Source organism: Theropithecus gelada, chromosome 13 (assembly GCF_003255815.1).
Source record: "Theropithecus gelada isolate Dixy chromosome 13, Tgel_1.0, whole genome shotgun sequence".
Classification (NCBI taxonomy): Eukaryota; Metazoa; Chordata; class Mammalia; order Primates; family Cercopithecidae; genus Theropithecus; species Theropithecus gelada.
Genome location: NC_037681.1, coordinates 53,125,749 through 53,153,697, shown reverse-complemented (window position 1 = coordinate 53,153,697; position 27,949 = coordinate 53,125,749). Strand labels below are relative to the sequence as shown.

The 27,949-nt window shown below is 39.3% G+C and overlaps 1 protein-coding gene and 1 long non-coding RNA gene across 3 annotated transcripts in view; both read right to left on the bottom strand.

Moving 5' to 3' along the window:
• The window catches only part of TTC27 (tetratricopeptide repeat domain 27), a 178,992-nt gene that overhangs the window by 50,436 nt on the left and 100,607 nt on the right, over positions 1 to 27,949 (bottom strand). For both annotated transcript variants that reach the window (XM_025354562.1, XM_025354563.1), the window contains exon 13: positions 10,182 to 10,409. In XM_025354562.1, coding sequence (XP_025210347.1) covers positions 10,182 to 10,409 — 228 coding nt within the window. The remainder of the gene's footprint in view (positions 1 to 10,181; positions 10,410 to 27,949) is intronic.
• Positions 3,517 to 7,265, bottom strand: LOC112605005. Its single transcript, XR_003115328.1, has 4 exons — positions 6,750 to 7,265; positions 6,351 to 6,697; positions 5,895 to 6,055; positions 3,517 to 5,556 (listed from the first exon to the last, which is right to left on the bottom strand). It is a non-coding gene; the product is annotated as an uncharacterized LOC112605005 (long non-coding RNA).

Here is a 27,949-nt window from a genome sequence, read left to right as displayed (position 1 = left end):
ATTTTGTATATTTCCATAATCTATTACAGAATTAAAATTAATTATTGTGAATAGACATTCATGTGTTTTAATCAGTATTTTAGTCATATTTGATGCTAATACCATGTCACTGAAATTTTACTAATGAATATATTTTTTTCAATATGATCTTAGTGTTTTTTATTTTTTCCTAAGATTACCTGCTACTTCAAAGTTGTTCTTTATTGTTAATTGTCAGATTCATTGTTTATACATTTTAAATTGTTGAAAGTTTTATTGACTCTTTTCTAGGGGACATAATCATTTTAATTGAAAATATTATTTCTAAGTATACTGATGTAGCTGGTAAGCTCAGGGCAACTTCTGCTAAATAGAACATATTCTTAATTCTAGCCTTGTTAATATTAAAACTTAAAAATATTTACTTAGTATCTTTTGGCTTCCATTTAGGGTACTTTTCTTCAACAAATATTTTTAACAAGACAAAATCTATCAAATATGTTGTCTCTATTTATGACTCTTTGTAATGTTTCACTAGATTTAGATGCTGCTAAATTTTGGGCCTCTATTACATTCTGTTCTAGTAAAGGATATAAATTTATTTAATTAAAATCAGAAACTCAATTAAAAGTTTCTTACAAATTATTACTGATGTTTTAAGTGCAATGGTATTACAGTTTTTAAAAATTGCCTATTTCTTAGAAAAATATACTCAAAATTTTTTAAATGAAATTATTTGATGTATGGGATTTTCTTTAAAATGATATGAGGCCAGGCATGGTGGCTCATGCCTATAATCCCAACACTTCGTAAGTTCAAGGGGGGCAGATCGTTTGAGCCCAGGAGTTAGAGCCTGAGTAACATAATGAATGAATGAATGATCGTTTGAGCCTGAGTAACATAATGAAACTTTGTCTCTGCAAAAAATACAAAAATTAGCTGGGCGTGGTGGTGCATGCCTATAGTCCCAGCTTCTCAGGTGGCTGAGGCAGCAGGATTACTTGAACCTGGGAGATGAAGGCTGTAGTGAGCAGAAAGCACACCACTGCACTCCAGCCTGAGTGACAGAGTGAGACCCTGTTGCAAAAATAAATATACAAATAAATAAATAAATAATAAAGCAATATGAGGTGGCGTAGGGAAATACAAGTAAAACAAGATCAGCCATTTTCCCAACACTGTATGTTTACTTCACGTCTCTGTCACATTTTGGTAACTCTCACAATATTTCAAACTTTTTCATTATTATTACGTTTGTTATGGTGATCTGCAAGCAGTGATCTTTGATGCTACTATTGCAATTGTTTGGGGGAACCACAAACTGCACACATACAGGACAGTGAACTCAATTGATAAATGCTGTGTGTGTTCTGACTGCTCCACTGACCAGCTGCTCTCCTATCTTCTCCCTCATCTCAGGCCTCCTGCCTCCCTGAGACAGAACAATATTGAAATTAGACAATTAATAACCCTACAGTGCCTCTCAGTGTTCAAGTAAAAGAAGAGTCACACATCCCCCACTTTAAATCAAAAGCTAGAAAGGATTAGGGACTGCGGATCACAAAAGAACTAGAAGAGAGGCTTTTGAATGTCCTCACCAAAAGAAATGATAAATGTATAAGGTGATCTCATGCTAAATACCCTGATTTGATCATAATACAACATATACCTGTCCTGTAACAGAAAATTGTACTCCATAAATATGTATAACTACAGTATTAATTAAAATGAAAAGAAAGCTAGAAATGATTAAGTTTAGTGAGAAAGGCATGTCGAAAGCTGAGATAGGCCGAAAGCTAGGCCTCCTGCACCAAACTGTTAACCAAGTTATGAATGCAAAGAAAAAGTTCTTGAAGGAAATTAAAAGTGCTACTCCAGGGAATACACAAGTGATAAGAAAGTGAAATGGCCTTATTGTTGATATGGAGAAAGTCTGAGTGGTCTAGATAGTTCAAACCAGTCATAACATTCTCTTCAGTCAAAACCTAATTCAGAGCTAGGCCCTAACTCTCTTCAATTCTGTGAAGGCTGAGAAAGGTGGAGAAGCTGCAGAAGAAAGTTTGAATCTAGTAGGGATGGTTCATGAGGTTTAAGGAAAGAAGCCATCCCCATAACATAAAAGCACACAATGAAACAGCAAGTACTGATGGAGAAACTGCAGCAAGTTATCCAGGAGATCTGGCTAAGACCACTGATGAAGGTGGCTACACTAAACAGATTTTCTAGGAAGACAAAACAACCTTCTTTTGGAAGAAGATGTCATCCAGAACTTTCATAGCTAGAGAGAAGTCAATTCTTTACTTCAAAGGACAGGCTGACTCTCCTATTAGGGGCAAATACACCTGGCGACTTCAGGCTGAAGCCAATGCTCACTCATCATCTGAAAATCCCACAGCCCTAAAGAATTAGGCTAAACCTACTTGGCCTGAGGACTATAAGTGGAACAATGAAGCCCAGATGACAATACTTCTGTTTACAGCATGGTTTACTGAATATTTTAAGCCCATTGTGTAGACTTACTGCTAAAAAAAAAAAAAAAAAAAAAAAAAAAAGATTCCTTTCAAAATATTACTGATCATATTACTGATCATTGACATAGCACCTGGTCACACAAGAGCTCTGATGAAGATTACAAGGAGACTAATGTTTTCATGCTTGCTAACACAACAACCACTCTGCAGCCCATGGAACAACAAGTAATTTAGACTTTCAAGTTTTATTATTTGAGAAATACATTTCATAAGGGTATATAGCTGCCATACATAGTGATTCCTCTGATGGTTCTGGGCAAAGCAAATTGAAAATCTTCTGGAAAGGATTCACCATTCTAATGTTCACCATTGAGAACATTCCTGATTCATGGGAGGAGGTCAGAACACCAACATTAATAGGAGTTTGGAAGAAGCTGATTCCAACTTTCATGGATGACTTTAAGGGGTTTGAGATTTCAGTGGAGACAGTCACTGCACATGTGGCAGAAATAGAAAGAGAACTATAATTAGAAGGGAGCCTGAAGATGTGGCTGAATTGCCACAATCTCATGATAAAACTTGAAGATATGAGAAGTTGCCTCTTATGCGTGAATAAAGAAAGTGGTTCCTTGAGATGGACTTTGTTCCTTGTGAAGATGTTGTAAACATTGTTGAAATGACAAGGATTTAGAACATTACATAAACTTGACTGATAAAGTAGCAGCAGGGTTGGAGAAGACTGACTCCAATTTTGAAAGGAGTTCTACTGCGGCTAAAGAGCTATCAAACACCATTGCATGCTACAGAGAAATCTGGCATGAAAGGAGGAGTCAATCTATGCGGTAAACTTCACTGTTCTTATTTTAAGGAATTGCCACAGCTACTCCAGCCTTTAGTAACCACCACACTGATCAGTCAGCAGCCATCAACACCGAGACGAGACCTTCTACCAGCAAAAAGATGATAACTCACTGAAGGCTCAGATGGTCATTAACCTTTTTTTTTTTTTTTGGCAATAAAGCAGTTTTAAATTAAGGTATGTAGGGTTTTTTTTTTTTTTTTTCCCAGACATAATGGTATTGCACACTTAACAGACTACAGCATAAATTCAACTTTTATGTGCACTGGGAAACCAAAAACTTCGCATGACTTGCTTTATTACAATATTCGCTTTACTGCAGTGGCCTGGAACTGAATCTACAGTATCTCTGTGGTATGCTTGTACATATACTGTCCACAATATCATATAATCTCACAAAGGCGAATGACTGGTTGATTGAGGAGGAGGTTAAGGAAAATAAATTTTTAAAGAGGTAGAAGAGACTGACAAAAGTAAAGGAAAAATGTATGTGTGTTAAGTGGGAGATGGAAAAATCGATAGGACATAATATTTCTCTTTTTCAGTGCTACACGCACTGGTTTGATAGCTGAGCAATTTCTTTTGTTTTTTTACTTTTTTGCATAAAAGTGGAGTATAACAGGAAGAATAACTACCTAAGAACAGGAATAAGAACGTATATTTTAATTCTAGCTTCTGCCTGGGAAATTGTGCCTGGGAGATTTGGTCAGATTTCCCTCTCACTTTCTTCAGCTTTCACTATCCCACAAACCTCAGAAGCCTAAGGCTGAATTTAAGTAGTTTCAGAAGTCACTTGCAAAAATGAAACAAGTGGGTATAAGTGAACAACAGCTAGCAATCTCCAAAGCATAAATATAAGTGGTACATGTCTTTTGGTTCTCTAATGAATGCACCATAGACAGTGTATTTAGTTTTGCATCCCATCCCTGATATAAGACCAAACCCCTCTATTTTGTATAGGAGCTCTCATTTTTTAAACTTGAGCTCTCACTCACTTTATAGTTCTTTGTTTTTATTTAAGCTCTCACTTTAAAATGTGCTTAAATCTAAAAGATGAACAATAGCCTTTTTTCCTCCTAACCCTTTCCAGATACAACTATTCTTATACCAATTTGATTTCAGAAAGTTATTAAGATGTGCAAAAGCCATTCAAATACCACTTTTGGTTTGTCTAAATTTTGTTATTTAACCTAAATCTTTGGATATGTCTAAAAAAGAGGATAGAATTTTTTTAATTCCATTTTTCTATTTTCCCTTTATTACTAGTCTAAAGGAGACAACATAGCATATATGCTTTCTCCCTCCAGACAGTTCAAACTTGGTTCACAAGTTAAAATGAGTCTATAGTGTTCAAGTTTGCATCTTGTAGTAGTTCTATACAATTACAGCATCCAATGCCTGCATATTTTGGCATGGTTTACTGCCTGCCTGAATTGGATCCATATGAGAAGCTCTAAAATATTCTCACATAACATCTGTTTATACTGTGACTCTGCTTTGAGCAATTGTCATTTCTTTGTCTATGTAAATAATTAATTCTAAATTATATAATGAGACCAGCAAGCCCTGTCAAGTTCTCCCGTGTGACTTCCCTTTCTTCATCCCTTCCTTCCTATTGCCCCTCCCACACTGAGAATTGCCATGGCTAAAAACTAGGCTATTGGGCTGGGGGAAGTGGCTCACACCTGTAATCCCAGCACTTAGTAAGGCCGAGGCGGGCAGATCACAAGGTCAGGAGTTCAAGACCATCCTGACCAATCTGGTGAAACCCCATCTCTAGTAAAATACAAAAATTAGCTGGGCATGGTGGCACATGCCTGTATTCCCAGCTACTTGGGAGGCTGAGGCAGGAGAATCGCTTGAACCTGGGAGGCGGAGGTTGCAGTGAGCTGAGATTGCACCACTGCACTCCAGCCTGGGTGACAGAGCGAGACTGTCTCAAAAAACAAACAAACAAACAAACAAAAAACCAAAAAACTAAACTATTGCTACAGTCTCTTAACTCAGCCTCCATCTAGAATCTCCCACAGCCAGTGTTGCCAAAACAATATTCCTGAATTACCTCTTTACACACCACATTCCTTCATTTAAAACAAATCTCCAAAGAAATCAACCCTTTAATGGCTCTCTATCTGTCAAATAAAAAACCCAATGGTTTAGACTCACATTGAAGATGTTTCACAACCTGGCTCCAGTCTAGGGTTCCCACTATAACTGCCCTACTTCCTTCCACCCTAAAAAACTAACCTCTTCAGGCCGGGCGCGGTGGCTCACGCCTGTAATCCCAGCACTTTGGGAGGCCGAGACGGGCGGATCACGAGGTCAGGAGATCGAGACCATCCTGGCTAACACGGTGAAACCCCGTCTCTACTAAAAAATACAAAAAACTAGCCGGGCGCGGTGGCAGGCGCCTGTAGTCCCAGCTACTCGGGAGGCTGAGGCAGGAGAATGGCGGGAACCCGGGAGGCGGAGCTTGCAGTGAGCTGAGATCTGGCCACAGCACTCCAGCCTGGGCGACAGAGCGAGACTCCGCCTCAAAAAAAAAAAAAACAAAAACAAAAACAAACAAACAAAAAAAAACTAACCTCTTCACCAAACCTCTGTTCCCCCTGCAAACACACACACACACACACACACACACACACACACACACTTCTTTCTGTGTTTCTAGAGCTTTGCTCATACTCTTCACCTGCCTAGAATGCCCCAACCTCTGCCCTTCTTTGCCTATTCAAGTTCCACCTGTCTTTCTTTTTTTTTTTTTTTTTTTTTTTTTGAGATGGAGTCTCTCTCTGTCACCCAGGCTGGAGTGCAGTGGCCGGATCTCAGCTCACTGCAAGCTCCGCCTCCCGGGTTCACGCCATTCTCCTGCCTCAGCCTCCCGAGTAGCTGGGACTGCAGGCGCCCGCCACCTCGCCTGGCTAGTTTTTTCTTTTTTTTTTTTTTTTGTATTTTTTAGTAGAGACGGGGTTTCACTGGGTTAGCTAGGGTGGTCTCGATCTCCTGACCTCGTGATCCGCCCGTCTCGGTCTCCCTCCTACCTTTCAAAGCTAACTCCAACATCCTCTCTTCATTGTCTACCAAAGGTAGAAATGTTCTCTTTGGCCTCTATATAACTAGTGCTTTACATATAAATTGCTAAGTATTTCTTTGACACATCATTATTGTTAGCTAGTTCTGTCTGTGTTTGCTTCACTAGATTGCCAGGGTACAAATGGGACTATCTGCTGACCTGCTGCTATGTCTTCATTCTTTGGCTCAGTGCTATGTGCAGGGCAGACAATTAGTATATATTTGACTGAAAAAAAGTAGTTGAAGATACTATTTATTCACCCATTTAACAAATATTTGTTGAATATTTAATATGTACAAGGCACTTTTGCAGGCACTAGGAAAATGTAAACGAACCATACAGATGAAAATTGCCATCTTCATGGGACTTGCATTCTAGTGAAGACAAAACAGAACTTTTTTAAAGAAGTAAGCTATACATAAGTGCTATGGAAAAAAATAAAGCAGGGAAGGAAAATTAGGAATATAAGGTGGGAGTATGATTTTAAATAGAATGATCATGGAAGGCCCCTCCTAGAAAGTGACCTTCTAGCAGACTTGAATGAGATATCTGGAAGAAGGACATTCCAGGCAGAGGAAGAGCAAGAGGAAGACCCTGAGGCAGGAATATGCCTGGCATATTCAGAGAACAAAGAGGGCAATGTGGGGTGAGAAAAGGGGAGAATTGGAGGAACGAGGGAGAAGAAGTGCCGGGAGCTAGATACTGGGGAAAGTCTTGAGAACCATTAAGAGACTGGGTATTACCATATCTGACCTGAGTTTGAAAGATAAATGTGGATGCCCTTTGAGAATAGGCAGATGGGCAAGAAGAAAGGCAGGAGGTAACACAATTAATCAGGTGCAAGACAATGGGGATTTGGACCAGGATGACAGGAGGTGGTAAGAAGCAGTCTGATTCTGGACATATTTTGAAGGCAGATCTGCTAGGACTTGCTGATTGATTAGATGTGGGGTATAAGGGAAAGAGGAATTAAGCATGACTCCAAGGTTGGATGGGGTTGCTATTTATAGGGATGAGGATAAGCTTGGGAGGAAGAGGGATTATGGAATGGGGAGAACACTTCAGATACTGGAAATGCTAGGTTGGAGTGAGGAATGGGGAGATTGGGTAAGCAGTTAAGTACTGGCGTCGAGTTCAGGGGAGAAGACAGGAGTGGAAATAAAATCTGGGAGGTTGTCAGCGTACAGTTGGAACTTAAAGCTCCAGCACTAGATGAAATCAAAGATCGGGTAAGCAGTTAAGCACTGGCGTCGAGTTCAGGGGAGAAGACAGGAGTGGAGATAAAATCTGGGAAGCTGTCAGTGTATAGTTGGAACTTAAAGCTCCAGCACTAGATGAAATCAAGGAAGTAAGTGCAGACAAAGACAAGGTCCAAGGACTAAGCCTTTAGGAACCAGCAAGGGAGCCTGAGAAGGAGCTGCCAGTGAGGCAGAAGGAAAAGGATAATGCTAACATGTTGACAACAGACTGTGGGCTGCAGAGAACAATTCATGTCTGTAAGGTGCCTGGCACTGATTTAACTGAGATTGTGGCAGGCTAAGGGAGGGAACTCACTTAATCCAGTCATAAGGCAATCGCAGTTAGGGTAAACTTTAGGCAGAAGCTTCTAAGATATGCAAGGATATGATACAGTTTTTCAGAAAAGTAAAATTTTAAAAACAATATTGAGTGAGTTCTCCCTTCTACCAAAAACCAAAAACCAACCCCTCACTCCCCACCAAAAAAAATAGAGTGATAATCAAGTTAGAGGAGGGTTTCTCAACCATGGCACTACTGACATGATAGGCCAGATAATTTTTATTGTAGGGGGCTGTGCTGTGTATTATGGGATGTTTAGCAGCATCCCTGGTCTCTACCCACTAGATGTCAGTAGCATATCCCCACACTTCCCCATTGCCAAAACCAAAAATGACTACATAAGTTGCCAGATGTCCTCTGGGGGACAAAATCATCCCCAGTTGACAACCACTGAGTTAGAGCCAACTGTCAACAAAAAACAATTCCTTAGTACACTCTAAGCATCCTTGCTGTCAAATACACCCATTAGTTTCTGCTGATATTCTGTACTTACAGCTGTCCTACTCTCTTCTCCAGGCTTTTTACCTGATTTGGAAAGTTCTAATTATATTTACCATCCAGAGTATGGAAAGTAAGCAATTAGCTCAATCTGTCATTTTAAAAAACGCACTTCTGATTTTCTTCAATGTAAAAGGCATTCCCTCAGTTATCCAGTTCAAAAATGACAATTTCTGCACACCCATGTTCACAGCAGCACTACTCACAATAGTCAAGAGGTGGAAGCAAGCCAAGTATCCATCAACAGATGAATGGGTAAACAAAAAGAAGTATGTACACAGAATGGAATATTATTCAGCCTTAAAAAGGCAGGACGTTCTGACACATGCTACAACATGAAGGAACCTTCAGGACATCATGCTAAGTGAAATAAGTCGGTCTCAAAAGGACAAATATTGTATGATTCCACTTTTACGAGTTACCTAGTAAAAATCATAAGATAGTTACCCAGCTAAAATCATAAGAGAGAAAGCAAATGGTGGTTGCAGGTGCCAGGATGGGGACCGAAGGGGAAACAGGGAGTTGTTTAATGAGAATAGAGTTTTGGTTTTACAGGATGAAAAAGTTCTGGAGATTGGTTGCCCAACAATGGGAATGTACTTAACACTACTGAACTGTACTTTCATTTAATTTTATTTATTTATTTTTTTCAGAGATGAGGTCTCACTGTGTTGCCCAGGCTGGTCTCAAACTCCTGAGCTCAAGTGATCCCTCGGCCTCCCAAAGTGCTGGGATTATAGACGTGAGCCACCACGCCTGGCCCTGAACTGTACTTTTAAAAATGGTTAAGATGGTAATTTTTCTATGTTTTTTACCACAATTAAAGAAAAAAGATAGTGTAGGCTCTGGAATCAGACCATCTGGATTCGAATACTAGCAAAATGTTTAATGAGTTACCTGGCTCACAGTAAGTGCTTGGTGAACATTAGCCACTAATAATAAGTTAGTATTTTAACTGGTGATTACGGCAAATCAGTGTGCATGTTTTTCAAGAGCCATGATTGACAGTTATACATGCCTTTGATTGGTGAAATGGGAAGGCAGTTATAAATAAAGTTTGGTAGAAAAAATGACCATTTCTAATAATAAGACATTCTGATAACTGAATATCATTAAGCACAAAATAAGGTTAATCTCTCTTCCCTCAAAATTAGGTCCACTCCTGTGGATTTATCATGTCACTTAGTTTAAAGATCCAGACCCTTTTGTATTGTTTTTTCAAACCTTTAAAAACTTTTTAACATTTAAAGTTATTTGTGTATATATAAATACACGTTTTTCTTAAAATGATCAAGAATCCATTCTATACATTATCCTATTTATATAAAGGTTTTTCTTTCATTACTGATTTCAGCAAATACTTGCAAAGCCCTATGCTGTCTGCAATTTTGACTCTTGTTCATTTTCTTCCTAACGTATCTGCTCAAAACTGTACCTAATGTTAATAGTTGTATGTCAATAGTTAAGGACAATGAAGGGGAAAAAATAACAAAATGAAACAGAAAGTTAAAGTAATAGAAAGTGAATTAAAAAAAACATACCTATCCACTTTTTGCAACAAGCAAGTTTACAACAAGCAAGAAGTCTATTAGAGACTAAGTTCTTAGCTGTCAAAAACAAACTCACCAGTTATCAGGTTAGAAAATGGATACTCATTCTGTAAGATCAAATCCAAAGAACAGCACAAGCACTGAGAGCAGCAGGGGGTTATGAGTTGTCTAACCTGCATGGGATTAATCTTAACCGAGCGTTCGAAGCACTCTACACACTCTTGAAACTCCTTGTTCCGAAGATGAAGCAGGGCTTTGGAGCGCTGCGCACGAGCACTGCGGTACCGGGACAACTCCCAGGCTTTGTCATAGCAAGAATGGTCTCCAAGGACATCTCCAAGCAAGCAGTATAAACTTGGTGTTTCTTTTTTCTCCAACTCTTGTCTAAGGATCTCTTCTGCCTAGAAACAATAGAAATAATGAAATTGCTTAAGAGCGACTAACTGCTATTTTTTTTTTTTTAAGCAAATACACATCTTTAATCTCACACAATCCAAATTTTTATTTTCAACGTTTGAGATTTCTTATTTCACACATCAAGGACACAGGTTGAGTAAGAGGACCAATACAAAATAAATACAGGCATACCTCAGAGATATTTCAGGTTTGGTTCCAGACCACCGCAATAAAGTGAATATTGCAATAAAGCAAGTCACAAAGCTTTTGGTTTCTAGGATATATATAATTTGTTTTTGGCCGGACATGGTGACTCATGCCTGGAATCCCAGAATTTTGGGAAGCTGAGGCGGGTGGATCAACTGACGTCAGGAGTTCAAGACCAGCCTGGCCAACATGATGAAACCCTGTCTCTACTAAAAATACAAAAATTAGCCGGGCATGGTGGCGGTTGCTTGCCTGTAATCCCAGTTTATTGGGTGGGAGGCTGAGGCAGGAGAATCACTTGAACCCAGGAGGCGGAGGTTGCAGTGAGCCAAGACTGTGCCATTGCACTCCAGCCTGGACAACAAGAGTGAAACTCTGACTCCAAAAAAAAAAAAAAAGTTGTTTTTATACTATACTGTAGTCTGTTAAGTGTGCAATAGCATTATGTCTAAAAAAAAACAATGTGCACAGCTTAATTGCTAAAAAATGCTGACACAGAGATATGAAGTAAGCACATGTGGTTGGAAAAATGGTGCTGACAGACTTGTTTGACACAGGGTTGTCACAAACCTTCCATTTGTAAAAGGCGCAGTATCTGTGAGGTGCAATAAAGTGAAATGCAACAAAAAGAGGTATGCCTCTAAGGTGCAAGTAAAAGAAAGGAACGAGGAATAAAAGGGGAACACTGCTTCACTGGCCCTCTGGGGTCCTCAAGGAAATGCACCGAAGAGAGGTTTACTTCCTGGTATCAGGTGGACCCATTACCTGCGCCAGGTGTCGCCACTGTGACCATATTTTACAGCAGTCTCTTTCATTCACCTCTACCCAAAGGCAATGAAAAGCATGTTTCTCCTTTTTCAAAATGGTATGGTTAGGGAGCCTGGGGTCACTGAGGAATTTATAAAGGAGGGATTTTTAGCAATGTCTATTAAATTGTATATAAATTTACATACAACTTAATAGGCACTGCTTAAAACGTACCTCTTAATCAAACTACATCCTACCTCACAGATAACACTTGCTCATACTAGACCTATCTGATTCCAGACAGCCCATTCACTTTAGAAATTAAAAGTCATCCTCAATACACTGCACAGACTTCGGCATTATTCTCGTATGTCCACAGTTTGGAGCTTACCTCATCACTCAGGCTAATTGTGTACTTGTTGCCACCACTCCTCAACTCCCTCCCACCTCCATGTCCACCACCCCACTTCTGATAAATTTCAACATAGAGCGAGCAGCACAGTAGCAGGTCTACTTTGCATCCTCATACACACATCTTCACGTAAACAGCAGTGGTGCTGCCAAGGATGCTAAGATAGCCATTGCCAAAATGGATGTACATATCTAGGAAAGCCATCCTTTAGTAGCTAAAATGAGACTTTAAAGCCCCTAACATACATCAGTTGGCAATCCGAAAGTCTGTACGTTTGATTTTCTTTAGATGGGCATATCTTTACTCCTTAAGCAGTCTAACGTTTGTGAAATCTTTTAAAAGAAGACTGTGCTTCTAAAAGTGTCTTTGGATGTTGGCTCCTCTGCATTTCTGATATAGTACAGGTTATGTATGCTTTTAGACCTAATCTAAAAGTGAAACTGGAATTTATAAAACAGTTTCTAAGAAAAAATAATGCTAAGTCCCAAATAGGCAAAATAAACTTAAAGTTTTAGAATATAATCCATGTAATTCCTCTCTTCAAACATAATACAATAGCTATTGAAGTATCTAACTATAACTCTAGTCACCTATAAAGAGACGTATTCAACCACAGACTGTAGCCGCAGCAGAATTTTTGCTGAAATCATCTTACCACGTGATTGAAGGCATATCTCTTGACAGCCTGGTATTGACAGTATGGTACCCACATCACCCTAGAAATTCTGGAAGCCAATTCACCTAATAAATTTCTTTGTGCTTTAGCCAGTTACAGTGTACTGTAGTGGTCTGTAATTAAACAATGACCATTATAGTAACTGGGTATAGGAATCATTTCAGGCAATGTACTCCTAGGGCAAATGGAAATATGTGATTGGTATCTGATCTGGTTGGGTTTGAAGACAGAGAGGCTGCAGTGATCATGAGGGGGTGAAACACTGGTAGTCCATGATATCCCGTGATGAAAGAATTACTTAAGTTATCATGTGTGGTAACGGAACTAAGACACCTACCTAATGCATGGCTTTGTGTATTGAGTGATAGGAGATTATGAGGGAATACAACAACTGTGAGGTAAGTTGGCTGTTTCCAAGTTCACTAGACAGCTCAAAGAAAGCAAATGACATTCAGTGTTTTAAATCCCCCAGGTCAGAGAACCAGGGAATTTCTATGATTATCTAGAAGAATTTATTTTCCCCTGCAGCTACCAACCTGGTATAGCCAAAATCAAAAGTAGGTAGATACTGCTCCTATAGGATAGCTGAATTAAAATGTAGAATGAATTGTTTTATTAGTTCTTTTATTTTTATTTTTTGTTTTATTTTTATTTTTGAGATGGAGTCTTGCTTCTGTCACCCAGGCTGGAGTGCACTGGCATGACCTCGGCTCACTGCAACCTCCGCCTCCCGGGTTCAAGCAATTCTCCAGCCTCAGCCTCCCGAGTAGCTGGGATTACAGGCATGTACCACCACATCCAGCTAATTTTTGTATTTTTCAGTAGAGAGGGAGTTTCACCATGTTGGCCAGGCTGGTCTCGAACTCCTGATCTCAAGTGATCTGCCCACCTTAGCCTCTCAGAGGGCTGGGATACAGGTGTGAGCCACCGTGCCCGGCCCAGTTTCACTAGTTCTATGTGAATGTTAGGGCATTTGGGCTCGACGCAGTGGCTCGAGCCTGTAATGGAGGCCAATGTGGGTGGATCATTTGAGGCCAGGAGTTCAAGGCCAGCCTGGCCACCATAGTGAAACCCTGTCTCTACTAACGATACAAAAATTAGCTGGGCATGGTGGCACACACCTGTAATCCCAGCTACTCAGGAAGCTGAGGCAAGAGAACCACTTGAGCCTGGGAGGCAGAGTGGGAGGCGGAAGTTGCAGTGACCTGTGATCAAGCCACTGCACTCTAGCCTGGGTGACAGAGAGACACTCTGTCTCCAAAAAAAAAAAAAAAAAAAAGGTTAGGGTATTTGATTGGATTAATCGAGTATGCTTTAGTCTTCCATTTTATTTTCTCTATTGGCTTTCAGTTATACATCATTTTATACTCTTTAGCGATTGCTCTGGGTGAGCGTGGGACTATGGTAAAAGTGACACTATGCGACTTTCAAAGCTGGGGTATAACAGGCCAATCAGCCTCTGTGTGGTTCTCTTGGAATCCTCCTTGGAGTCCTGAGCTGCTCGGTAAGTAGCCCTACTCCCTGCAGTCACCATGCTGTGAAGAAGCCCTAGCTAATTCATGTGTAGAAATCCCACTGAGAGGCCCTGACATTAGATGAAGACAGCTGTTCAGCCAGTCTCCAAGTGTCCGAGACCCGCCACCATCTGATTGCAACTACATGAGTGATGCCAGACCACTGCTCAGTCAAACCCTTCCTAAATTCCTGTTCTACAGAAACCATGAGAGAGAAACAATGATTGCTGTTGTTTTAAGCCACTAAGTTTTGTGTAGGTTTGTTATACAGCAATAGGAACTGCAACCATTGTTTAAAGAAAGGGTAAGTCTAGTACCAGTTACTTCATCCTGGCCAGGAGCAGAAAAGGGCACTGATTATGAAAGAGAAGGATCCAAGGATTTAAATGGAGACATTTGGAAGGATTTAAATAACAGAAATTACCCAAATCTACTAAGTTTCCTATACCAGCAGAGTGTATCTAATAAGACTAGTGCTACTTTGCTTAAAGACACCATAATGACTGTACCCTTCCATCCCTCATTGCCTCCAGACATAAAAATAAACCAACATGCAAAAAGAACGGTTCATTTTGTTAATTTACAGAGGGAAAACCTTGGGACCATATGGTAAAAGAGATTCTAACCATGCTAGACCAGAAAGAAAAAGGATCATAAATTAAATCAGGCTGAATTAAGATATTCATCAGAAATTTTTGATTCGCAGTGCTAACTCAAGCAGCTGGGGATAGTTCTAAATTATTTGCTCAACTGCTTGACTAAAATCTGGACTCAAATGTGGCCAAAACTAAACAAAGTTGAGATGCCAGAAATTCCTTTGTGTAATGTACAGGAAGGCATCCAACAACTTAGAACAAAAAGGCTGTTGTCAATTTATCACTTGCAACCTTCTCATCTACCCCTAACTATGTCCCCAACAAGGCCAAGAGGATATTCCTTTTTACATTTTAAATGGGAGAACCAGCATTTTTGAAAAGTGCTATGGTAGATGTTCCGTGTAAGCTGGGGAAAAGCATGGATGTCCTTTGTTGAAAAGGGTTTCTTGATTTTAATGGGGGTAATTAGAACCCAGGGTGGGAGAGACTTGCTGATAGCACTGAACCTAGAAGCATGATGAGCACAGTTATTTGCAATAAGCATGGCCAGAGAGATAATTAGATAATTAGGTTAGACTAGCATGGATCTTACTTGAGTAGTGACTGACTGATCCTGATACTTCAGTTCCAAACTAGATGGGCAGCTGATGAAGTTCAAACTTGATATGTATGACATTAAATTAAAAAAATTCTAGGTTTGGAGACCAGATGCCTGACCTGAGTCTCCATGCTAAGACATTGTCTCTCACCCAGTTCCTATCTTTGAGTCACTTCAAAGACTCACAGCCTTTTACAAAAAATAAACAAGAAGCCAATACCATTCAGGAAGGACTCTGGAATAACATAACAAGGATATATCATAGCTCTTCTCTAGCATTTTCCCAAGAAGTAAACATAAATATTTGCCAAATAATTGTATCCTGGGGAAATAGAAATACCCCATCTTCTTAGGGTTAGCTCTTAATGTTAACCCTTTGGGACTCAGAATATCATCATGATGAGTGGTTGGGTTAATGAAAGTCTATCCATCCCATGGTAGGCCCAGTAAGTTTCTGAATCTACCTGGTGGTGATTTCTCTAGTTCCCTTCTCTTCCCTCCACTGTAAATGTACAGTGAATTAGATATATTAAACAACCAGCAGATTCTCTAGTAAGTGCTACTACAGTATAAAGGGCCAAGCAAAAGCCCCTGAAGTGTACTCTTCTCATTAAAAGAGTAAACTCAAAGCAACACTGCATATCTAGTAAACCAGAGATTGGTGCCATTATCAAAAACGTGTGTGTGTGTGTGAGTGTGTCTCTGTGTGTGGTTTAATCTACCCATTTAAACTGAGCAGAACAAAAATGGGTCCTGGAAAATGTCATGGATTATGATAAACTTAACATAGTGGTGGCTCTGATTACAGCTACTGTTCTGGACATAATCTCTGCTGGAATAAATCATTACATGGGAAGCAGGGTACTGATACAGCAAACGTTCTTTTCTCTACACAATAACCAGACAACACCAGATGTAGCAGCCTTTTACCAGCACAGAGAGAAGAACACTTGTCCTATCTTGCCTCAGAACAACATGGACTTTATGATATAATTTAATCTGCAAGGAACTTGATTGTCTCACCATTCCATGGTCTTGATGACATCATGCTAACAGAACACAAACTAAGATTTAAAAAACTTCTGTGCCAATGTCAACTGAAAACCAATTAAAAATTATCATATAGTTGATATTAATACTTAGGGAAATCTTGAATTTATAAAAATCCATTTGATATATCGCCTCTAAGGAACTCATCTATTAAACAAATCAAGGTTTGTTAAATTAAATATTTAATGTTATATGTTGTAAGAATGCTTTAATATCTTATATTCCATTTGAAGAAACTTTTAAAAAGTTTCCCCATGTCAGAAACCCTTCTTTATGTAAAACAGTCTATGGAATAATCTGTACCTGCTAGTATGTTGCAACTTTCCAAATAAGTAAATTCCCAAGTTAAACAACTAAACCCTTGCATAGTCATATGTACTGGATTACGCTATGTCAACTTGCTTAAACTGGAAACTGTTTCCTAAAATCCCTTTTCCTTCTGATTTCATGTTAGAGTTCGTCATGGGAGAACCTATTAAGGATTTGAAAGGCAGAAGTGAAGCAACAGCCTTTACTCTTGGAAAGTTGTCATGGTCTAATACGGTAACAAACAAGATGTGGAGATGCTCTGCAGATCCCAGATCCCATGCTCTGTGTGTCTACCTTGTCCTTCCAACTGCTGGCTCTGCTGACCTACAGCAACCTCAGGCCCCCATGAGACATTTGCTGTGTGGACTCACAGGGTTAATAGCTATATAGATATAACGGCTTTCCATAGATCCCTCCACAAGCCCCTGCTTCATGGTCCCATTTCAATGGCTGAAAGTATTTGGCTTCTTGGATTTCCCTTAAGTTCTGACTTACCCACTTGTGCCAATGTGTCAAGTGAACTAGTCAATGATTCTTGCCCTGATCTTCTGATTCCCTCTTCCATACCTTCATTTCCCTAGCTCTTCTCACATGTGTGTTAAGATTCAACTCCTTTAGTAAGCCCCTTATTCTCTAAAATACTCAAAGTGGCTCTGCTTCCATAAAACAGGCCTAAGTGATAAAATCTTTTTTTTTTTTCCTACTTCTACCTTTTAAACTTATGTATTCTTCCATTTGGTAGTAATATATAGGTTAGTTTTTATCCAGTTCGTTCTTAAATGCAGTAATCCCTACAATAATTCCAAGTAGTATACATTAACATGCCCATTTTTGAGAGAAGGAAATAAAGCTTAGATTTCTTAGTCAATTGGTCACCCACAACCCAAACAACACTAAGTTAAAAAGCAGGAACTTGATTCTAGGTTCAACACTATTCCACAGGTGGACATAACAGTATAAGGACATCTGAAAATTCCCTCCACTATAAAATAACCAGAAAACTGGCCCAAAGTGTCAGAACCAATGTTTTCAGAACTCTGAAAATTAACCAAAGACTTGCAATAATACAGGAAGCATTTATTCAAGAGAAACGGCTAAATCTTGGTAGGAAGAGCAAGCTTCATGGCATTTCAACTTGTACCATTCCAACCCCCTCTTCTCCAGTTCTGTAGTAGCCTTGAAAACCAAGAGCCTGCAATCATCGTGATAATTAGTGGCCTGGCAGCCACTGGAGGGGGCAGAATGGATTTGAAATACTTTTAAAACTGCATTCCCGGAAAACTGTCATCATATTCCCAGTCTAGTGGTTCCCTGGAAAAGCTCACTTGCAAGACTGTCTTTATTTGACCTATTCTAAGCTTGCCCAGTGAAAAGCCTTTCAAAAAACAACTAGAAATGACTGATTAATTTTGCAGTTGCCTGAGGTGGTAAATAACAGTTGGGGCAAACAAATACAAAGAAACAAGACAGTATGTTTATACAGGGAAAAGGTAATCAACAGAAACTATCCCTGAGGATGCCCAGATATTAGACTTACTAAACGAACACTTAAAATCAACTATTTTAAGTAATCTCCAGTACAGGCATTAAGAATATAACTCAGGCCGGGGACGGTGGCTCATGCCTATAATCCCAGCACTTTGGGAGGCTGAAGCAGGCGGATCTCCTGAGGTCAGGAGTTTGCGACCAGTCTGGCCAACACAGTAAAACCCCGTCTCCACTAAAAATACAAAAATTAGCCGGGCATGGTGGCGGGCGCCTGTAATCCCAGCTACCCATGAGGCTGAGCAGGAGAATCGCTGAAACCCGGGAGGCAGAGGCTGCAGTGAGCCGAGATCACACCACTGCACTCCAGCCTGGGTAACAGGGCAAGACTCCACCTCAAAAGAAAAAAAAAAAGAATTGTTAGAACAAAGGCATATTTTTATGATAAAATGTTCATTCCATCAAGAAAGATGTAACAATCACAAATACATGTGCCGCTAAAAGAACTCCAAATTGCATGAAGCAAAAACTGAAAGAACTAAAAAGAAAAATAAATAATCGAACAATAGTATTTGGAGATGTCAATACCTAACTTTTAAAAATGGACAGAAGAACTACACAAAAGATGTAAGTAGAAGACTTGAATAATGCTATAAACCAACTAGACCTAACAGACATTTAAAGAACATTCTAGCCAACAGCAGAATGCACATTCTTGTCAAGTGCATATAAACATTCTCCAGGATATACTATATGACAGGCCACAAAACAAGTCTCAGCAAATGTTGAGACAAAAGACGGAAGTCATACAAAGTATGTTCTCCAACCACAATTGGGATAAAATTCAAAAACAATAACAAAAGGTATTTTGCGGAAATTAAACAATATACTCTTAAATAATCAATGAAATGAAATTACAACAAAATTAAAAACACTTTGAGATTAATAAAAACAAAACCAAAATATGCTGAAACTTATGGGATGTAGCAAAAGCCTGATTCAATGGAAAATTATACCTATAAATGCCTATATTGAAAAAAAAGTTTTCAAATCAATAATCTAACCTTCCGCCAAAAGTCACTAGAAAAAGAACAGCAAACTAAACCCAAAGCAAGCAGAAAAAAGGAAATAAAAATTAGGGTATAAATTTAAAAAACAGAGGATCAAAAAATAATAGAGAAAATTAAAAAACCAAAAGTTAAATCTTTAAAATCAAACTACTAAAATTAGAAAGAAAAGAGGAGACATTACTGTCAATCTAACAGAAATAAAAAGGATTACAGGGAAATACTATACTCCCCAGGTATCCTACACTGAAAATAGGATCCAAGGCTCAGACATCAAATCACACTGTCAAAGAATCTGCTTGTTTAAAAACACCACTCTACAAATATTTATTCTACTTCAAACTATACCGTATTATAGATTGTGAAGATTTACCAGAGTCTAATACCTAGTATTCTGCAACCATTGCAAAGAAGACAAAATAAATATAAACAGTTCCCAACTTACAATGGTCTGACATACAATTTTTTAAATTTACAAAGGTAAAAAAGCAATACACATTTGGTAGGCACTGTACATCAAGTACTCAAAAAATCATTCTGCTTTTCACTTTAAACTGCATAAGATACAGAACACTTTATTACAAAACAGGTTTTGTGTTACATTATTTTGCCCAACTTTAAGCTAATGTGTTTTGAGCACATTTAAGGTAGACTAGGATAAACTATGACGTTCAGTAAGTTAGGTGTATTAAATGCTTTTTATATTTATAATTATTTTCAACTTGGGTTTGTTGGGAGGTAACCCCATTGTAAGTCAAGAAGCATCTGTATACAAATGAAAAATGAAATCATAAGCAGGAAAATCTTCACATTTGGAAATGCTAGGGTACTCAGGATTTCATATATTTCCTCCACCAATTCCCACCTACCACAACTCTTTTAAGAACGAGGAACATGGTGGATGGTGTGTAACTTGTTGCTACCCAACAGTATCAGTTCCGGATATTCTATTCACTGCAGGATGGGTCTGAAGGGCCAGAGTGTGTAGTTTTCCAGAAAAGGTGAGAAACACCAGAGCAGTCACCCTGCTTGGTCTGAACTGACTTCTTCTTTCCTCAAATTCTATCCCACATTTTTGTGTTAGATAAGTTAATTCTTTCTCCTTGAGATCTTATACCTCTTCTTTCTGCCAACAAAATTATCTTTCCCAAGGGCAATGCTTGCAGTGTTTCCTTTCTTCAGCTAGTCATATTGCATTCTTCATTCTTCTTCACTCTTTCCAAAATGTTCTGTTTTCTCTGTCTTCCTCCACTTATCCACTCAATTTACATAATTTATGACCAAATAATGAGCTACAAAAGATGTGCCCAGTGAACATAAATAAAGTACCAGGGCCTACATAACATCACTTCTGCAATATCAAAATGTGAATGGCCAGAAATCTTCACAGAATGCAAAAGCTTTAGAATTTCTGGCTATGGGTTACTATTTCCCCACGGGAATATACAGATGTGCTTTTTTTTTTTTTTTTTTTGAGATGGAGTTTCACTCTTGTTGCCAAGACTGGAGTGCAATGGCGCAATCTCAGCTCACTGCAACCTCTGCCCCTCAGGTTCAAGCAATTCTCCTGCCTCAGCCTCCCAAGTAGCTGGGATTACAGGCATGTGCTGCCACGCCCAGCGAATTTTTTGTATTTTTAGTAGAGTCAGGGTTTCGCCATGTTGGCCAGGCTGGTTTCAAACTCCTGACCTCAGGTGATCCATCCGCCTCGGCCTCTCAAAGTGTGCTGGGATTACAGGTGTGAGCCACTGTGCCCGGCCAGATGTGCATTATTATACGATGCAAGAAACTTTCCATCTAAATGTCTATTAAAAATAATAAAAATACATTCCCCAAACAAACAAAAACATATTTAAATGGGCAACTGATTGCCATGAACCTGCAGCGCTTGGACGAATCTTGTCAGATGCAAACTCCAAAGATCATTACCCACCGACATACATACAAATCTAAGCTGTTTCAACAATCTGTTGTAATCCCACATAACTAATTATTAATTTTAATACTTTTTTCCGGCAATGACTATGCGTAAGTAGTGAATCTCAGCATAAAGCTAAGTTGGCCGAGACTTAAGCAGAACCTGTGATTATAACCAGAATAACACGCTGTTTACTTGACCAGGGAAACCTGCACTATTTAGAGTAAGGGTCATACCCTAAATTGCCCAGAGATGCATGCCAATTTTTGAGATGAATGTAGTGGGCTGGTAGATGAGCATCCTAAGGAAAGAGTCACTGCTTAGCTCCAGCCAGTTAGGACACCGATGTGGGACTCTGGCCGCTCAGTGTTTCCACATCTTTCAATTCTTTAAGAGAGGCCAAGAAATCTAGAATTTTTTTAGGTGAGATATCCTTAAAATATTTATTTATGTATTTATTTATTTATTTCAAAACACTGTGTAAGGCAAACAAACTGCCTCTCTGGCCTATATTCACCCATAAGCTGCCAGTTTGCAACTTCAGATTTAGGTCATTAAACTCCCACCCCACAGTGGACATCACAGTTGCTTTTTTCCTGTTTAGCATCCCTTCCCTGATCTTCTGAAAATTGAACTCCTCTTCCCTGAGGAAAACCCACTCCATGCGTGGTCCAGGTAGTTCCTATCAGATGAGAGGGCAGAAGGCACATGACTCAAGCCCTTCAGTCTTCCACTGAATCTTTCTTTAGAGATGTGGAATTGACTATATTTTTCCACTGAGATTACTAACTTGGGTTTCCTGTGGCCATGACGTCTGCCTCAGGGAGAGAGCTACAAAGTCCTGATGATATCATCTGAGCCCCTGCAGGAGCTCTCATGCGAAGTCTACTAGAATTTTCAGTTGCAAGAACCAATAAAACTTCCTTTTTTGCCTAAGCTAGTATGTGTTAATTATTTTACAATCAAAAGAGTTTTAACATATTGCTTAAAAAATTGTGTTGCATAATCGAGTTTATAGACTTCCAACTACAAGAAGATTTGTGAGGATATATGTGCTTTTTTTTTTTTTTTCCCCGAGACGAAGTCTCACCCTGTCACCCAGGCTGGCATGATCTTGGCCCACTGCAAACTCCACCTCCCAGGCTCAAACGATTCTCCTGCCTCAGCCTCCTGAGTAGCTGAGATTACAGGTGCCCACCACCATGCCCAGCTAATTTTTGTATTTTTAGTAGAGATGGGGTTTCACCATGTTAGTGGGATGGTCTCAAACTCCTGACATTGTGATCCGCCTTCCTAAGTGTTGGGATTACAGGCGGGAGCCACCTCGACCGGCCATGGATGTACGTGCTTTTAATCAGATAGTTCAAATGTCAAATCTACTTACTAAATGAATGACCATGAACAAGTTAAACTAACATTTTGAGAGTTTGTTCTTCATTTTTGGCTTACCTACCTCAGAGAGGCTGAACGAAGCAGTAAGCCCTAAACTGTTTATCTTCTTCCTCAACTCCTTCCATTAGAAAACCAGACTGGAAAGCAAGACACTTGAGGTTGCCCTACCTCTAGGAAAAGGGGACTTGAAAGAGCTTCGAGGAACATTAATATTTTCCATAAATAATCACACTGGTCAACTGTGTAGTTTCTCCAAAAACAGAAAAATTGCCGTTATCAACTATTTAAATAGATGATTACAGAACTTGGCCAAGAAGAAGCAAGAAAGTGAGGTCAAAGAGAAAAAAATTACTGATAGTAGAAGATCAAAACTAAATTTTTCCACATTAGGCTAATTTCAACCAAACACTGGATTTTTTATTAAAAGTGTGGAAAATCACAGGAGCCCTAGAAATCTCAGAAAGGAATCTATGCAAGATACAAACCAAGGGGATCATTGCTTTAGAACAGGACAGCAGAGAAAGAAATATGTAGCTAGAAATATGAGAGCCACATAGAATTTGGAATCTGTATATACTTTTATCTTAGCACTGTCTTACTAAAATATTCGCTCATGTATATCTATCATATCAGACTATAACTGTGTTGGGAGTAAGCTTTGTCTACTAGTCATCTTTGGAATATCCTTATCCAGCAAACAGTAGGTAGTCTATAAACGTTGGATGAACTCAACTGGAAATAATACTAAAGTCACAAAGGGCTAATGGTATTTTCTAAGGTCCTTCAGATTCTAAACAGAAACATAAAAGATCCTTCCCATTTGGGAACAACGGGAGAACTCCTTTAGGTGACATGCTCTAGCTAAAATCAATACTGAGTATCACCATATGACTAAATTAGGACAGATCTAACAAAAATTTATCCTAGTAAATAGAGATGTCATATAACAGAATCTGAATTTCACATGCCCTTCTAACCAAATAGTGATAACTAGGAAGCAACGCTTCTTAGGACTATAAACACAGAGGAGCAAAATTGATGGTCTGAAAGGGGATTTTGGGTATTTGAGGGGTTCCCCATCCTGGTGGTGTATTTTCTGATCAAACAGTCCAGTGCTGAAAACTGAGAATTTCAGATATGTGCAAGCAAAGGAACTAATATATTGAAAACCTGGGGGCTCATTTATATTTATGATGATACGGTTTTCTACAAGTTGCTATGTGGGAAATTTGAGATTTGCGGGAGGGAAGATCCTATCCTAAGCACTACTAGGATTCCAGGAAGCATTCTGTCAGAGGTGAAGCCTTGGGTTTGGGGTAAAGAATATGGGTGAAAAATGAAGCTAAGCCTCCAGTGAAAAGGTAGACAAAATATTTCAGGAAAATTTTTCATACTTGAGTGAGAAGGAATGATCAAAACAAACTACCCTTTTTGGCTGTGATCTGTGCCTAAACTTTGTGAATTAGCGGAAATTTTGTGAATTAATGGAAAGAATTAAAATTCTAATGTGTGATAAGAGTGGTTCTTATCTGATCTTGCATCTGGTCAGTATATTAGGAAGCGAAACTGGCAGATCAACAACTATAGGAAGCCCTCCACGTAAAAAATGAAGGGGAAAAAAACAAGCTCTAGACCCAGAAATGATTCCAACTATGAAGAGCATCTTTGAGGACTACATGAAGAGCAAAATTAGGCTTAATAAACACAGGTTTGCTCCAGGGGAATGGAGAAAAGGCAGGCTAAGAATTTAAGGTTCCCCAATTAGCCAGATTTGGCCTCTTGACAACAGCTTTAGGATTTAAAAAAAAAAAAGGCACACATGAGACTCACAAAACATTGGCCATAGTCTAATTCTAGCCTTCTACCTTGAAGCAGAGAGCAAAAATGGATTCTGATTCTATTGAAGAGGCTGGTTCTCAACAGGGAGACTGACCACTGAAAGGTGCTCTACGTCCTCAATATAGTACATAAAGATGACAGGGGCACAGCTGACAGAACTCCAAAGCACGTTTCACTCTCACCAAGAACAACCCTTTTAGCAGAATGGCAATTTACTCCTAGTGTAAATTCTTATTCTATGAGCAGCAACTGAGAGCTGACAAGTGCAAAACGCTTTGCCCCACCCGTCAGACACTCCCAGCTAGACTTCTGTGTGGTGGTGCCTACTCCCACTTACTCTCTCATGGAGCCAAATGTTCACTAATTGTTTTTCACAGTTATATGTGTGACAACACCATGCTCTGGCTTGATTTTTTAAAAGTTACTTGCCAACATAAATACTCAAGGTCCAATATGAAACAGAGTAATTAAAAACAGGCCTTATTATTCAATTAGTTGATCATCTCTTATTTGCATTACTAATTTATATTTTCAATTATTTTGCCTATTTTTCTCAATCAAGTGAGCACAACAGGTTTTAACTTACAAAGCTAATATCCAATTTTTAAGGGATTAACAATAACCATGACAGGAGGCAGGTGTGGGGAAAGGGGTACCGGCTTTAAAGGAAAGAAAGGTCTGAGCTCATATTCCAAAACTGCCACTTAGTAATGCTAATCAGTAAAGCGAAAAAAAAACCCATTATTTTGTGGGTTGTTATGAATAGCATATGACAATTATAAAATAATTATATAAAGAATGCAGTACATATAAGGCACTCAAAATATAGCATTACATAATAATATGCTCACAGTGTCCTTAGCATTTACTGAACAAGAATCAAAATTCTTGAAGGTTTGCTCCTATTTCTACTCCTAAAGTTAGAAGGTTCAAATGGGAGCAGAGGAATCTCACAATTTGTTTTTGGAGAGAGAAGAGTAAAGCAGTGGTTGGAGAGGTATCTTCTGCCACCTGCAGATATTCATAAGGAGTGTCCTACATGGAAATTGCTTCAATGAGATAACTATTCAGTGATCACTTACTAGTTACTCATCCAGCAAATATGATTGACTTCTTGCTACATGCCAGAACTTTGCTAGGTTCTGGGGCAACAGCTGTTTTTTGTTTTTCATTTTTTGTTTTTTTTTTTTAATGGATTGTCGCTCTGTCACACAGGCTGGAGTGCAGTGGCGCGATCTCGGCTCACTGCAACCTCCACCTCCCAGGTTCAAGTGATTCTCCTGCCTCAGCCTCCCAAGTAGCTGGGACTACAGGCGCGTGCCACCATGCCTGGCTAATTTTTTTTTTTTTTTTGTATTTTTAGTAGAGACAGAGTTTCACCGTGTTAGCCAGGATGGCCTCCATCTCCTGACCTCGCGATCTGCCCGCCTCAGCCTACCAATGTGCTGGGATTACAGGCTTGAGCCACCACGCCTGGCCAACAGCTGTTTATTTTAATAGACACGGGTCTGGTTCTTAAGCAGCTTACATTTAGTAGATCAGATGAACCAACAAATGGGGTACCAGAGTAGTTTGGGTGCTATAGGAGTACACAGGTGGACAGCACCACAAAATGTGGGAGGAAAGTATCTGGGAAGGCTCTCTGTAGACAGCAATCTCCTAAAGAATAAGTAGCAGTTAGCTGAAGGAAGACAAACGTTCTAGACAGACAACAACAATTACAAAGGTCTGAGGTGAGATGGTGCTGCAAAATCAAGAACTTACAAGTAGTTTCATTCAAGTTATTAAAGTTCTGCTGGAACTTCAGGTGCAACCTGAACGACAGAGTAGGTATGAAGCAGGGTAAAAGAGGAAGGAGAAAATGCAGTTGGCAACGGAAACAGGAGCCAGATCATAAAGTGAGGCTGGGCGCGATGGCTCACACCTGTAATCCCAGCACTTTGGGAGGCCGAGGCGGGCGGATTACCTGAGGTCAGGAGTTCGAGACCAGCCTGGCCAACACGATGAACCCTCATCTCTACTAAAAATACAAAAATCAGCCAGGTGTGGGCCACACACCTGTAATCCCAGCTACTTGGGAGGCTGAGGCAAGAGAATCGCTTGAACCCAGGAGGTGGAGGTTGCAGTGAGCTAAGACCGTGCCACTGCACTCCAGCCTGGGCGACAAGAGCGAAACTCCATCTCTAAATAATAAATAAATAAATAAATAGATAGATAGATAGAAAGATAGATAGATAAATAAAATTGTCTGTAAGCCACTCATTCGAAACAGCTCAGACTTAACCCTGGAAACGGAGAGAAGTTACTTGGGGTGAGAATGACACGGCAAATTTGTCTTTAGGAAGACTATTCTGGTTATAGTGTGGGGAAAGAACTTCTGGGAAAATCTTTTAAACTGTATAAAGAATCTCTAGGATACAAGGGGAAAAAAAAGCCCCCAAAACAGGAAATTCAAACCAACTGCTAAAAAAGTCTCAGCTGTTTTAGAAATACAACGTTAACTTGCAATTTAAAGGAAAACTTTTTAAGAGTCCATGATTACAATGATCTGCAAATGCAGCATAATAAAAGATATGACCATGTAATCTCAGGGAAGCCTTGCTTCCTAGAAACAAGAGAAAACAAGAGAGGTCCCAACCCTTCTCTATCCCTAACTACTCACCCTCAGCCTTTGTCTCTCATTTAGAATCAAATTTGCTCAACAAAGTAAGAATACATCCATCAGCTAGGGGAAATTGCTATAAGTGGGTCAGATAACCTTTAAATACTAAATACTAACAGGTGAAAACCAGTTCTGATACCAACGTCGAGCAAAATTAATCTTCGCTATTTTGCCTATGGTCATTAAATAACAAGAATGTATGCAGGTAGTTTCTAAGCCAGAATTTCTAATACCCTACAACAGCAGGGTGTAAACATGAGCACCAGAACAAAATAATTAGAATTAAACATTTCTCCAAATTCACCTTTTAAAAATAAATTATGCCAATTGAGCATTAAATGCAAGGATTACAATTTCACAGACTTCTAGTTAAATCAAAATGTGGTGACAACTACTGGCACATGACCAAAAGAATATCAGCTGTTTTAGAAATAAAACACTTGCTTCTAAATTATAGCAAAACTTTTTTGGGTCTGTGGTTTAAAAAATCTGCAAATATAGCATAAGAAAAACAGGTAAAGGAGGTCTTTTGTGGGTTAAATAAAATACTAAAATCAACTTTTAAGATCAAGATTTTGGGGGGTGTTTGGCTAAAACTCACAAAAAACTTAAGACAAAGTAGATGACTATACATGTCTAAAATTGTAAATATGCACATTTTCTAGAGGATTTAGAAACAGAAGCATTTGTCATTATTACAGACAATTCTTTTTTTTTTTTTTTTTTTTTTTTGAGACAGAGTCTCGCTCTGTCACCAGGCTGGAGTGCACTGGCACGATCTCGGCTCACTGCAAGCTCCGCCTCCCGGATTCACGCCATTCTCCCGCCTCAGTCTCCCCGGTAGTTGGGACTACAGGCATCTGCCACCACGCGCGGCTAATTTTTTGCATTTTTAGTAGAGACGGGGTTTCCCCATGTTGGCCAGGATGGTCATGGTCTCCTGACCTCGTGATTCACCTGCCTCGGCCTCCCAAAGTGCTGGGATTACAGGCGTGAGCCACGGCACCCAGCCTATTACAGACAATTCTTACAAGGTCATGTACACATTTAAAAAAATAATAATAATCACAACT